At 42.9% G+C, this 14,942-nt stretch overlaps 1 protein-coding gene across 2 annotated transcripts; it reads right to left on the bottom strand.

Moving 5' to 3' along the window:
• Nucleotides 1-2,601: 2,601 nt before the first annotated feature.
• Nucleotides 2,602-13,528, bottom strand: tor4aa (torsin family 4, member Aa). 2 transcript variants are annotated; one of them, XM_039780823.1, is made up of 4 exons: nucleotides 11,510-13,528; nucleotides 11,194-11,274; nucleotides 5,069-5,521; nucleotides 2,602-3,615 (listed from the first exon to the last, which is right to left on the bottom strand). In XM_039780823.1, exons 3-4 carry the CDS (start codon nucleotides 5,519-5,521, stop codon nucleotides 2,752-2,754), a joined length of 1,317 nt encoding a protein of 438 aa, XP_039636757.1. In that variant the 5' UTR covers nucleotides 11,194-11,274; nucleotides 11,510-13,528; the 3' UTR covers nucleotides 2,602-2,751. The 2 variants fall into 2 exon arrangements, with proteins under 2 accessions (XP_039636757.1, XP_039636758.1); XM_039780824.1 differs by lacking the exon at nucleotides 11,194-11,274.
• Nucleotides 13,529-14,942: the final 1,414 nt, after the last annotated feature.

The following is a 14,942-nucleotide window of genomic DNA, read 5'->3' as shown; positions in this document are numbered from 1 at the left end:
CTAAGCTAAGCTAACAGGGCAGGCCGTAGCATATTTACCGTACAGCCGTGAGTGTCTCGATAAGAAAGCAAAATAATCGAATTGTGAAAAACTGAAGAGGGAACTAGTCTTTATAATTACATCAAATTATATTTCACAATACGTCAAACTATTACTTCCAGATTTCCTCTTTTGTTTTGTCAAACAAAAAAAGCGCCATATTACGCTTTGCAAGAAAACCAACAACCTCACAGTCGTGTTTAAATGGTGTCTTTAATTTCAAGGCACTCACTACACATTAAACATTAATATTAAGACTGCAAGATACCTGAATACAGGACATAAACATATTCATATTCTCATCAGGTCAATAAAAATCAATGCTAGTGCGAGTCTGTGTTGCACTTTGGATGTCAACGTGTAGTATATCCATTCAAAACCATCTTTCTTTAATAAATACACTTGTCAGGGGCAACTTATTCTAAAACAAAGAGAATATATCTCTTTTACATCTCAGATTATGCAGGAAACATTCTTCTATGCTACTAACTTCCCATCTGCAGGTCCAATTACTTAAATACCATTACGGTTCTTATAGAGTATATTATTAGGGAGTACATCCACACTGCTGACTTGCACTAGCATTAATAAGAGTTATGCTGAATTCTGATAAAAAAAAAACAACTTCTAATGGTCCTAAAATGCTTTAGTAACTGATGCATTATAAATATCTGAGCTTCCATTTATACATGAATGAATATTGGTCTCGCTCATCTCTTCTGTGTCGGCTTGAGCTGCCTAATATGTAGTAGTTAAAAGGTCTGTTCACACAATTTATAAAAATACATTTATTCTCATTTATCTTTAAGTTTTGTGTCTGGTTTTTAAATCCATCTCTCTCTGAGATTTCTGCCTCCACCTACTGTAAACACAGTGGAGATGAAGGAAATTCAACATTGCTAACATTTGCACTAAACCCAGAGTACAGCTGAGGCTGATGGAAATGTCATTAGTTTTCTGAGGTATGTGATCGTTAAGTATTTGAGAAATGAAAGTTGTGACCTGATGATGGCGCTGGATGAAAAAAGTTAAAAGGATCTTCAAAGTGATTACAGTTCATCCTGAGGGGAACACGTAGGTCGGCGTCAAATGTTGTTACAGTTCATCCAACAGTTGTTCAGAATATTCACTCAAAACCAAAATGTAAACTTGCCTGTAAGGGCTAGAGGAAAAGAAAGTCAGAGAATCAGTCTTTGAGTCAAGGATCGAACCTCGCAGGACCAAATTTCATGTTAAAATCCATCCAATTGTTGCTGAGATATTTTTGCTCAAATGTTACCCTCAAGGTGGCGCTAGATACAAAGTCAGAGACTCACCAGAGTCATTAGGCTTCATTCTCCGGGGAACATGAATGTCTAGATAAATTTGCATGCCAATCCATCCAATAGACCTTTCTCACGGCAGACATGTTGACATGTCACAGTAGGAAAAGCACAGGTGTATTCAAAACCATTAATGATGGCTGCCTTCCACTTAGGAGAGACCCTGGTATTAAACCATTAATCATGGCTGCATTCCACTTAGGAGAGGTCCTGGTATTAAACAATTACTAATGGCTGCATTCCACTTAGGAGAGGTCCTGGTATTAAACCATTACTGATGGCTGCATTCCACTTAGGAGAGGTCCTGGTATTAAACCATTACTGATGGCTGCATTCCACTTAGGACAGGTCCTGGTATTAAACCATTACTGATGGCTGCATTCCACTTAGGAGAGGTCCTGGTATTAAACCATTAATGATGGCTGCATTCCACTTAGGAGAGGTCCTGGTATTAAACAATTACTAATGGCTGCATTCCACTTAGGAGAGGCCCTGGTATTAAACCATTACTGATGGCTGCATTCCACTTAGGAGAGGTCCTGGTATTAAACAATTACTAATGGCTGCATTCCACTTAGGAGAGGCCCTGGTATTAAACCATTACTAATGGCTTCATTCCACTTAGGAGAGATCCTGGTATTAAACCATTACTGATGGCTGCATTCCACTTAGGAGAGTCCTGGTATTAAACCATTAATGATGGCTGCATTCCACTTAGGAGAGACTAATGTGCACTGGCTGTGCTTACTGGGAAACTTGATGGAACTGAGCCATCGTTAAGGTTATCAATTTCAGCTGAGCTTTTTCTACTATGACAAGTCGACATGTCTGCTGTGAAAAAGGTCCACTGTTGCTAAGATATTTCAGTCCGGACCAAAGTGGTCGACTAAACAACATTGCCATCCCACGATAATCGACACACCTCACCATCGACGGTTTTCGATTGAAGAAATAATCCCTATAAAATAGGTTGACAGTGTAAAAATTATTAAAATGATGTTGTGAGCAACATAAACACATTTCCACACACCTCCTTTGTATTCTGGTGGAGGCAGATATCTCAAACTCAAATAAAGCCTAAACTATCTGCACATCGCTAGTTTTTAACTTACTGAACTGAGCTGAACTTAACTTTAAGGACTTTAAGGACAAGGTTTGTGTGACCGGGCGTTTTCAAACCTCTTCACAAGATAAATGCCACATTTCCCACAACAGAGGAGAGTTATTTCAGCGTCCCCCACCACACTCTTACAAAACGGCTCTCGAAAAGCTGTGGCTCCGAGTTGTGTCATTCAAGTTTCATAACCACGTAACCTCACTTGCTCCCAGCGCACCATTTCTTCATCCGTCAAAGAATGTGAAACATTCAGACATTTCCTACGGAGGGATTTCACAGCAGGTTGACTTTAGCGACCACTTGCTTGCAGCCCGTCTGGGAGTATTGGTGCCCCCCTGCCTCGGGGTAATATTCAATCTCCCCCGCGAGCCGCTCTATGTTGGTATGATCCGGGTAGAAGCCCTCTCGAGTCATTTCGTCCAGGAAGCACTCCATCACGTGGCCTTTCTCCAAAAGGCCCAGAGGTAAGATGTCCGCCTCTGTCCACAGCGGGTGAAGCTTCGCCAGGGTGCTGCGTAATATCGGAGTCAGCTCTTTCACGAGGTGGCTATGACGACCCGACGACGACGCCGACGACGCCATAGAAATACTGGAGGAGTTGTGGAGCATGTGTTTGGTGATGTGCGTGTGGCCCAGGTTGCTGAGGAACAGGTAGATGGCGTTCAGGTACTCGTTGGACTGTTTGGAGGCCACGAGCTGCAGCAGGGCGTCCAGGATCTCGGCGTGCATGTGCTCCGCCTCGTCGAAGATGAAGAGCGGGATCTTCTCCTCCTCCTCGGCGCGTTCCACCATCTGCGAGATGAGGGCGGCGAGGTCGCCGGCGCACTGCAGGGCGTCCGCCTCCTGGGGGCAGTGGTGGAGGACGTAGTACTGCAGCACCAGCGTCTCCCCAACCACCGAGCGGAAGTGTCCCGCCAGGAGGCGCCCCAGGTGGCTCTTGCCCACGCCGCTGGGGCCGTGCAGGGACACCACCAGGGGCTTGTTGTGGACGTAGGTGGACAGGTAGTCCTTGAGGTGGGACAGCAGACCCTCCACGGCTCCCTGCTGCCCAAACACCTCTCGCCTCAGCGTCTTCTCCAGCCCGTCCAGGTCGTACCTGAGAACGTGGTCATCGAGGTTCTCGATGGCGTTGTACACCTGAAGAGACACACGGGACAGATATTTAGAATATCATGGGAGCGATGACAGATAAAGCTGTGAGGTAACCTTTATAGAAAACGGTTAGTATACAAGAAATCCACACACTTGGAAATGATACAATACTTGCTTCATTGGATATCAAACTGCAACTTTAGAGAGCCACTGAACAAGGCTAAATGTTATCCAGCAACTTAAAGGTCCCATATTATGCTCATTTTGTGGTTCATACTTGTATTCTGGGTTTCTCCTAGAACATATTTACGAGCTTTAATGTTCGAAAAACACTTTATTTTTCTCATACTGTCTGTCTGAATATACCTGTATTAACCATCTGTCTGAAACGCTCCGATTTAGCGCCTGTCTCTTTAAGACCATCTCCTGAAAAAGCCCAGTCTGCTCTGATTGGTCAGCGTTTCCGGGCCTTCCGTTCTCAGCGTCTCTGCACTGTTATTGCAGCCGGGGAATGACTGTAACGGCACTGTAGTGGCACTTTCTACCTATATATAGTATAGTTGTGACGTCACAAAGTTACAAAAGTCCTGACGGCTCGTTTAAAGGCACAGTTTCTGAATATCATAATGCATTTTTGGCCATAACTCAAGAATTCCTACTCAAATTATGACATTGTAAACTTCACACAAATGTCTAAAACTGCAACAGGAAACACATTGGACCCATTAGAAATGTTGCCAAACAAAGTATTGGTAACACCGTGGGATACACGTGATAATAAGGCAGTCAGAAACAGCCACGGCCAGATGAACTCACAAAGATGAGGCCCTGAAGCACGACCGAGCTGTGGGCACTTAGACTCTACTAAACTCTGCCTCAAGATAAGGTAATGATTAATGATTAATCAAGAGTTGTGAACTCTTAAATGGATCGGCAACTATTTTGATAATCATTTAATCGGTTTGAGTAAATTTTTATGAAAAAAAGTTTTCTTTTTTTTAATTTCAGCTCGTTAAATTTGAATCTTTTCTAGTTTCTTCACTTCACTTCAAGCCCTTAAATGCTAAAACTGTTGGGTCTTTGTAAATTATAGAGCGTGGTCTAGACTCTAGACCTACTCTATCTGTGTCCTGAGATCCTAACTTCTATAACTTCTGTTATGATTTGACCCTATAAATAAACTTTTATTGAAATCCTCTGGGACAGTAAACTGAATATCTTTGAGTTCTGGACTAAACAGACATTTGAGGACGTCATCTTGGGCTTTTGGGAAACAGTGATCCACATTTTTCGGACATTTTATAGAGCAAACAACTAATCCATTTATCCAGAAAATAATCCAACAATTAATCGATGATGAAAATTAATCGTTGCAGCCCTAGTTCAGTCTATATTTACATTGCATCATCACACAGGAATTAATAGTTATACAAATCCCTTACCTCGGTATTTATTCTTCTTCTTCTTATTATTATTATATAATTTTGAGTTCCTTTACCTGGATGAAGACGATGGCACAGAGCAGGACGAGGCAGTATTTGGCTCGGCTGCGCTCCTGTTTCGGAGGCGCCCTGCACCCCCCTCTGTTGGGATACAACACCCGTTTCCTCTTCTTCCTCTTGTTCCGCTGCGGGACAGAGGACGAGAAGCTGGACGGGGTGAGTCCGTCGAAGGTGAAGATTTTGGGGCTGGATCTGGGGGGAGCTCCCGTGAGGGGCCCGTCTGCTGCAAACCCAAGGGCCAAGTCCTGCCGCCTCTTCTTCATGGCCCGGTACTTCTGTTTGATGCGCATGACGGCGCTTAGAGACGTGGAGAAGCTGGACAGACCGGGGACCGGACTGTCCCTGTGTTTTTCACCTTCTTCTTCTTCACCTTTCATCTCTCCGTCCATCTCTCCGTCCATCTCTCCCTCTGTTTGCGAGGCCGAGGTGCTGCTCTCTTGGTCACTCATCTGTAGAGGAAAAAAGAGCAGGATGTTAAAGCAGCTACAGTCTGGATCAACGGAAGTACATTTCCAGGAAAACGAGGCATTCAAGCCAAAAAAATAAATCCGGCGATTTGCCTCAGGGTGTTGTTGCAGCGGGGGCCGGGGGGGGGGTGGGGGGACACACACAATGAAACAGCTCATTTGTTTAACGTCCTGTTGGGTTTTGAACCAACCCAACACAGCAAAAGTAGACTTTATATTTCACAATTACTGTTTCTGTCAAAACGTTTACAGATTGACGTTTCCGACCGCACTTAAAAAGGCGCTCTAAGCGATGTCACGCGTTTTTTAGGCTACAACATTTTTTGTCACATACAGCAAACATCTCCTCACTATTTGTGAGCTGCCTGTCCCCTGAACACACTGTTTGGCGATACTTTGAACGTCAACAAGAAGTGACGTCACCCAACGTCGCTTAGAGCGCCTTCAAAGGCAGCATTATTTCACAGGAGAGAGAAAAAAGAAAAGATACGAGCGAGAGATGGCGAGTGCTTTGTTGTTGCAGGAAACATTCAGCTGTTACACTAACTCCAGGGCTGTTCAGTGCTTTGTGTTTTTAAACTTTCTTGTGGCAGCTCTAGAGGCAGTGGTTTTCCTGTTTACTGTACGGGACTCTCACACCGCCTCAAACCATAGGTCAAAACACACCGACAAGTCTGACCTCCGGTTACATGATTCGCCACCGCAGCATGACGTGGGGTTGCGGGTCTCCAAAAGTCGTTTTTTGCGCAAGCCCGCTGCATTTTTTTGAGTGCCCCCCCTCTGCGGCAACCCCCACCGCAGCCTAAACGCACTACCCCCATTCAAAATGAATGGAAAGACCTGCGTTTTTGCCAGACCTTCGGACGGCCGTCGGGTGCATTCTGAACGCAGCCTAAAGCCTGACATCTGGCGCCGCGTGTCAGGCTTTGCCCTTTACCTTCCGCTCTCTCGGTGTGTTGCCGTTCTCAAAACTCTGTTCGCCACGGGAAACTACAACCTTCGAGCTAGCAAGCTCCACGCCTTGAAGAGAATTTGGATCGTGCAACAAGGCAGGCCTGCTCGTTCCTTTCGGGGAATGGTTGTAAAGATTTACAAAGAATATGTTTACGGTAAGGCTGGGCAATATATCGATATTATATCGACATCGATAAATGAGGCTAGATATTGTCTTACATTTTGGATATTGTGACATCACGATATGACACAAGTGTGGTTTTAAAGGCTGCATTACAGTAAAGTGATGTCATTTTCTGAACTTATAGACTTACTAGCTGTTCTATTATTTGCCTTCACCCACCTACTCATTGTTATTGATGATTATTTATCGAAAATCTCATTGTGTTAATAGTTGTGAAAGCACAGATAGTCAATCCCACAATATCGCCGCAATATCGATATATTTGGTGAAAGATATGGTGATATTTGATTTTCTGCATATCGCCTCGCCTGGGACCGATTGGTGGGATTGCTGTGGACGAAGTACACACAGCGATACACAGGTAAGAGCAATGTTTCCAGCTAATTTAAATAGCTCACGTTACTGTATTGAGTCAACAGTTAACTTCATGTAATAATGTGTGTGGCGTTTTTCTTTTGAGGGGTCCAAATGTTCCACCAAAACAACTTCCTTCCCGAGACTTAGCGCCGCCCAAGACAGTTTTTGATTGGCTAAAAGCAGTGTTGGGAGTAACGGCGTTTAAGTATAATGTCGTTATTTCTTCAGTAACGGAGTAATCTAATTAATTACTTTTCCCATCGTTGCAACGCCGTTATCGTTACTGAGAATGTAAAGTGGCGCGTTACTACAATTTGGTTGAATGAAGCGCGAGGTGTCAGGCTTTGGCTGCACACCAGCTGCCTGGAGAGAGCAGGGGGGGGGAAGATGACACTGTTGCAAATGTGATGATGATTGGCTGGGTGGGCGGATGCCCTGCTCACGCTGTCTCACTAGCCAGGGAAATTCAAAGGTAGCGTTTTCAAACTGGAAGTACCGGCACTACTTCTCCCTCATTGAAATTAAAAGGCAAAAATGTTTATGTAACACACACGCTATGCCCAGGAAAAAAGACTTTATCCACGTCTGCCTCAAGCAACTCGAATCGTATGAAGCGCCTCACATCAACACATGCTAAGACCTCACGTCAACACATGCTAACACCTCACGTCAACACATGCTAACACCTCACGTCAACACATGCTAACACCTCACGTCAACACATGCTAACACCTCACGTCAACACATGCTAACACCTCACATCAACACGCTAACACCTCACGTCAACACGCTAACACCTCACGTCAACAAGCACGCTAACGCCGTCAACAATGCGAACACCTCACGCTCAACACATGCTAACACCTCACGTCAACACATGCACAACACCTCACGTCAACACATGCTAACACCTCACGTCAACATACTTAACACCTCCGTCAACACATGCACCGCTAACACCTCGTCAACACATGCTAACACCTCCGTCAACACATACTAACACCTCACGTCAACACATTACTAACACCTCCGTCAACACATGCGCCAACACCTCACGTCAACACTACACCTCACATCAACACGCTTAATCACATCAACACGCTAACACCTCACATCAACACGCTAACTAACACCTCCACATCAACAAGCAGCTAACACCTCACGTCAACACATACCACTACCTCACGTCAACACATGCTAACACCTCACGTCAACACATACTAACACCTCACGTCAACACAATACTAACTCAAAGCCACACACATCTAACACCTCGTCAACACGCTAACACCTCACATCAGCACATACTAACACCTCCGTCAACACATACTAACACCTCCGCTCACGTAACAACACATACACACTCTACCTCACATCAACACATACTAACACCTCCGTCAACCACACATGCTAACACCTCACGTCAATACATACTAACACACCATAAAACACATACTAACACCTCACATAAACACATAATAACACCTCACATAAACATTCTAACACCTCACATCAACACGCTTACCACCTCACAATCAACACATAACGCACCTCACGTCAACACATGCGAACACCTCACGTCAACACATGCTAACACCTCACGTCAACACATACACACCTCACATCAACACGCTAACACCTCCGTCAACACGCTAACACCTCACGTCAACACACGCTAACACCTCACATCAACACATGTTAACACCTCACATCAACACGCTAACCATACAACACGCTAACACCTCACATCAACACATGCTAACACCTCACATCAACACATGTTAACACCTCACATCAACACATGCTAACACCTCACATCAACATACTAACACCTCACATCAACACATGCTAACACATCACATCAACACATGCTAACACCTCCACATCAACACATACTAACACATCACATCAACACATGCTAACACCTCCATCAACACATACTAACATCACATCAACACGCTAACACCTCACATCAACACATGCTAACACCTCACATCAACACATGCTAACACCTTACGTCAACACATGCTAACACCTCACGTCAACACATGCTAACACCTCACGTCAACACATGCTAACACCTCACGTCAACACATGCTAACACCTCACGTCAACACATGCTAACACCTCACATAAACACATGCTAACACCTCACATAAACACATGCTAACACCCTAACACCTCACGTCAACACATGCTAACACCTCACGTCAACACATGCTAACACCCTAACACCTCACATCAACACATGCTAACCCAACCCCAAGCCCAAATGCAGCTAGCGTGAGCTCCAGCGAAGGAGACGGAGCCACTCTGTTTAAACAAGCAACGCTCGCTTTTTCTTTCTTTGACGTTAAAGATGTTATAGAACGTAATGGCGTTACTGAACATAAAAAATAACATCACAGTTACTTTGCTGAGTAACTAATTACTTTTACAATGTGGTAACTGAGTTACTAACTCAATTACTTTTTGGGAGAAGTAATTTGTAACTGTAACTAATTACTTTTTTAAAGAAAGATGACCAACACTGGTTAAAAGAAATGCAAACAAACCAGAGCGGGTTTTTTTTTCTCCTTCCTATCCCAGAATGCATCTGTGGTGTAGCCAGACCTTTACTCCACAGCGCTGTGGAGATAGAGCTGGACATGTGAGACCAAAGCAGCTATAATCAATATTGAAGCATTTGAGTCTTTCAGCTCTTTGTTTTGGGGTTTTACGTCCACAACTTTACTAACAAGAGTTTTTTTCTACACTGTAGTATTACTACTTTTACTCAAGTTAAATATCTGCGTACGTCTTCCGCCGCTGCAAACCACCAGCCCTCCTTCCTTTCTGTTATCTTCGTTTAGTTCCTCTTCATCAGCTACAGCCCCGCCATCGAGGCTGACACAATCAACCACAGACACATATTAAATTGCCTGGTCATGCTATGATATACAGAGCAGCGACATTTTGTCAATTTGAGCTACTTCCTGATCTGGCAAGAGAAGACCATTTGTCAAAATTAAGGGAAGAGAAGAACTGGATGCCAGACTTTTCTTTTTCAGATTTATGACTTAAACACAGTTGTGATGAAATCATGACGACAGATGCAGCGCAGAGTGGAATCTGGATGGTGTTGAAATAACTGCAGCCCAAGGCTGATTTCTAAACAGAGCTGACAAAATTCCTTTATAGATCGTTGCTCACTCTGCTGTCAGCTAATAATCCTTTGGATGGCATCCATCAAGTTATCTTGCTTTATCTGTTCCATCAACACACTTATTTTGTCATTTACACTTTGATCAGTTACTGCTACTTCATAGATTTCCACATGGACGTAACAAAAAACTGTTTTCCAGGTACGGTGCTGCGGTTTTTCCCTTCAACCATGATATTCAAATCAAGTGATAAATACTTTGGAAAAGCTCCTGCAGAAAGAAGGAAGTGCAATTCATTGAGGAACATTCGCTGGCCTGTGCTGCAACATAACTCTGCCTGGGTGTAAATGCACACAGGAGAGCTTTGTGGCGGCTTTTACATGCATCATAAACTCACTATACATGTTCTGCAAATTGTGAAGGCAAAGTCTTAACCTAAGTTGATTTATCTTCAAATAATTCAAAACATTTTTGAAGTTAATCTGCAGAAATAGTCACTATTGCACAAGCAGCCAGCAAAATGATAGATTAAAGAAACTCTTTGTGTGAAATTGTGGCGATTACACACTCATCTCTGTGTTTCAGAGCAGGCAGTGCGAGTTAAAGAAAAAAGGAGGAACTGTCAGTTACACCCAAAGGAGAACAGGCCAATGACAAAATGCGCTGCATACAAATCAGCACTAATGGATGATATATTCTGGGGAATTTAATTCTGTTCCTGGAACAGCAGCACCAATAACAATGACAGTTCAAATGAGTGCATGCATTGTGTGACTGGTATTAAAGTTGGATATTATTCTTGGCACAGGCTAACTTGTGTTTTTTTTTTTTTACTTCAGCACAAAAGAATTCCGCAAAGGGGAGACAAAGGAAATACACTCACTATCACTATCACCTTCACTATCAGAATCTGCCCCATCTGCCTGTCTTTTTACATGCATGGACCTGAAGGGACCGGCTACATACCAAACATTTTAGGGATCTTAAATGATGTTTTGTTGCGGTGTTAAAAATACCTCTTTTTTTTTTTTCCCCCGAGCTTTTCTTTCCTCAGTTGAGAATGAGTTTTGGCTGCAAAAACATGAAGAAACCCAAAGCTGAAACACACACAAAGAGACACAAGTTGTAGGTTAGTCGCTTTCTTAAAAAAAATGTGTTGTGTGTGTGTGGAGTTTCACACAGGAGAGGTACTGAATTACTGCCTCACACCCAGCTGCACACACACACACACACACATGCACACACACACACACACACACAAAGCAAAGAGTAGGGGGACAATGAAACATGAGGTCAAGTGAAAACATGCAAGAAAATTTTTTTTTTTCTTACCTCCAATGTTGCTCAAATCTTTGTAAAGTTAAGTTGTGTTTTTAGTCCATAGTTCTGGGAGTGGAGCAAGCAGACAGCAGGTCACACAGCAAACGGCTCAACTCAGGAAGAGCCCTCCTATCGCAAACATCTGCTGGCTCCTCCTCTCTATTCTCTGTCTTCTGTCCACTTCATGCTGTTTTTGTAAAGACTCTGACATGCTACACCTCACTGGGTTCATGTAACATATTAACTTTCATTTGTGCCATTTCTTTATTTTTTATTTTTTAAACAGATCAACTCCACTTCAAGTGCTTTCTTGTCCAGCCTTGTAACGATAACACAGGTGGAAATCAAAAGTCTTACTTCATAATCCAAACTTCATTTATTATTTAGACACACTTGTATATTCCGGGGTTCTCGCACCTATTTAAAATATCTAATTCAAGGACTTTTTCGAGGACTTTCCAGGCCCTAATTCCGTCAAATTCGAGGAACCCAAAACACGTATCATTTTTTTCAGCAAAAAATGTCAAGCATTTGCTTATTAAATGTGAGGATTTGCGGTTTCTCCACTTCTTATGTGACAGGAAAGCCAATATATTTGGGGTTTTCAGACAAAAACTAAAATATTGTGTCACTTTTGGCTCCTGGGAAATTTGCGATTGCATTGTTGACGCACATTGTTTAAACAGAAAGATGAATCGATAATGAAAAATGACGTGTTGACTGCAGCCCCAGTTGCGTGGGTGTTCAGACTTTTAAAAGTCCCGACATTGGGATATAAATAGAAAACAAAGAGGTGTGGTAAAGATTTGCATACTGCATCATTTGCCTTTGACTTAATGTGTAAAGCTTGTTACTTGTTGTACAAAAACATCTAGCCAAACAGGTTACCTAGCAGTTGGCATTAAAAGATATGTCACATTCACAGAAAAAAAACTGAATTTGTAAATGACAAATTCTCAGAAAAAGCTTTGAGTGTGAGAATGATGGTGTGAAAAGGAAGCTATCAGACTCTAGAGGGGCGCTCAGGAAGTCTCAGTATTTATCATCCGTCAGTGGGTTTCTCTGCGCAGCTACATCAAGCCTCTGTACACAGTTTACTTTCAACGAGCTGCCGGACGTAAACTGTTAATGTTGTAGTAGGAAGAGGGGGGGGGGGATTGGTCATACGGGACGGCCTCCTCGGGGGGCAGACGGGGCAGTTTGCTACTGCGGCAGCCGTCAGTCAGGCCTCTGGTCGACGCTACGTGCTTTGGCCACAGATACTCGAGGGACAAATACAGGTCTGAAGTGAGCCGAGACGTCTGCACTTTGATGCTGCAGTTAAGGAATTGTTTTTTATTTTTAGCACACGATACATTAAAGGTGTCAGTCCAGTTTTAAACCGGACTCTGACATGTGGTTCATCAGTTTACCGCAGAACAACTTATAATTACACACACATTCTTATTGTTGTAGCTCATGTAATAGCACAGACTACAAATCACTTTTCTGAAAACAAAGTTGCGTGTAAAGTGACAGCTGCTCTGGCACGCGGGATATAAACTCCAGCTCTGTTTCGGCTGACTTTCCCACGCTCCTCTTTATTAAAAGGAACAATTCAGCAGTTTTGGGATAAACACTTGTTTTCTTGCAGAGGAGAAGATCGATCCCACTCTCCTGCAAGTCTGTTCAATTTGAAGCAGGAGATGGTTAGCTTAGCATAAAGATCAGAAACACAAGGAGACCGTGACAGCGCCACGCTAGCTGTTCCCCCCTGCTTCCAGTCTTTATGCTAAGCTAAGCTAACTGGTATCGATCATCTCAGCTAACGCTTGGCAAGAAAGCGAATAGGTTTTTTTTTCTCAAAAATTTGAAGTAATTCTATTAAAGGGCTGTCAGGGAAAAGAGAATCTCCTTTTTCTTCCCGTCATGTGTAAATGACTTTATGAGCCAATTAATAAAAATACAAGAGTTCTGAATTGAAGTGCTCATATTATACTCATTTTCAGGTTCATAATTGTATTTACAGGTTATATCAGAATAGGTTTATGTGGCTTAATTTTCAGAAGACACCATATTTTTGTCGTACTGCACATTGCTGCAGCGCCTCTTTTCACCCTGTGTGTTGAGCTCTGTTTTAGCTACAGAGTGAGACATCACACTTCTGTTCCATCTTTGTTGGGAGTCGCACATGTGCAGTAGCTAGGTAAGGACTACTAGCCAGTCAGAAGCAGAGTGTGAGGGAGTGCCCTGACAGTACCTAGGTAAGGACTACTAGCCAGTCAGAAGCAGAGTATGAGGGCGTGCCCTGACAGTACCTAGGTAAGGACTACTAGCCAGTCAGAAGCAGAGTATGAGGGAGTACCCTGACAGTAGTTAGGTAAGGACTACTAGCCAGTCAGAAGCAGAGTGTGAGGGCGTGCCCTGTGAGTACCTAGGTAAGGACTACTAGCCAGTCAGAAGCAGAGTATGAGGGCGTGCCCTGACAGTAGCTAGGTAAGGACTACTAGCCAGTCAGAAGCAGAGTATGAGGGCGTGCCCTGACAGTAGCTAGGTAAGGACTACTAGCCAGTCAGAAGCAGAGTATGAGGGAGTGCCCTGACAGTAGCTAGGTAAGGACTACTAGCCAGTCAGAAGCAGAGTATGAGGGCGTGCCCTGACAGTAGCTAGGTAAGGACTACTAGCCAGTCAGAAGCAGAGTGTGAGGGCGTACTGCAATTTTTCTTGATTAATCGATTAATTGCCCAAAGTGATGCAATTCTATTTCTTGTTTCGTCCGACTAAAAGTCCAAAATCCACATTTGAAAAGAATGTTTGGATTTTTCACCTAATAAAAAAAATAAAATGAATAAATTATCAATAGTTGCTGATTCGATTTCTCTAAATCAACTTTATTGTTGCAGTGCTAATTCTAACCATGTATGCATTATGTATTTTATAATGATCACGTGTTTTGCATGTAGAATTTGATTCTGTAGAGTGAAAAGTAACTACAGCTGGAGTGAAAATATATTTTCCACTGACGTATTGTAGAACAGAAGTTTAAAGAAGTGGCAACAAATTTAAGTAAAGTACAAGTACCACAAAATATTACTTAAGTACAGTACTTGAGTAAATATACTTTAATTATGTTTCACAAACTAGTTCAGGTGTAACAGCTGACTCGGGTTGGTGGGACGAGGGATCATAAATATGCTAAAGTTTAGCCTTGATTTGCAATCCAAATCATAAATTCTATTTTGATATTTTATAGCGGAGCTACAGTACAGGCCAAAAGTTTGGACACACCTTCTCATTCAATGTGTTTCTTCATTTTCATGACTATTTACATTGTAGAAAAAAGTGTGAAATAACTGAAAACATGTCTTATATTTTAGATTCTTCAAAGTAGCCACCCTTTGCTTTTTTTGATAACTCTGCAAACCCTTGGTGTTCTCTCAATGAGCTTCATGAGGTAGTCACCTGA

This window comes from Perca fluviatilis, chromosome 17 (assembly GCF_010015445.1).
Source record: "Perca fluviatilis chromosome 17, GENO_Pfluv_1.0, whole genome shotgun sequence".
Lineage (NCBI taxonomy): Eukaryota > Metazoa > Chordata > Actinopteri > Perciformes > Percidae > Perca > Perca fluviatilis.
Note: the sequence above shows the minus strand (reverse complement) of the source record. Positions and strands in the feature narration are given on the sequence as shown.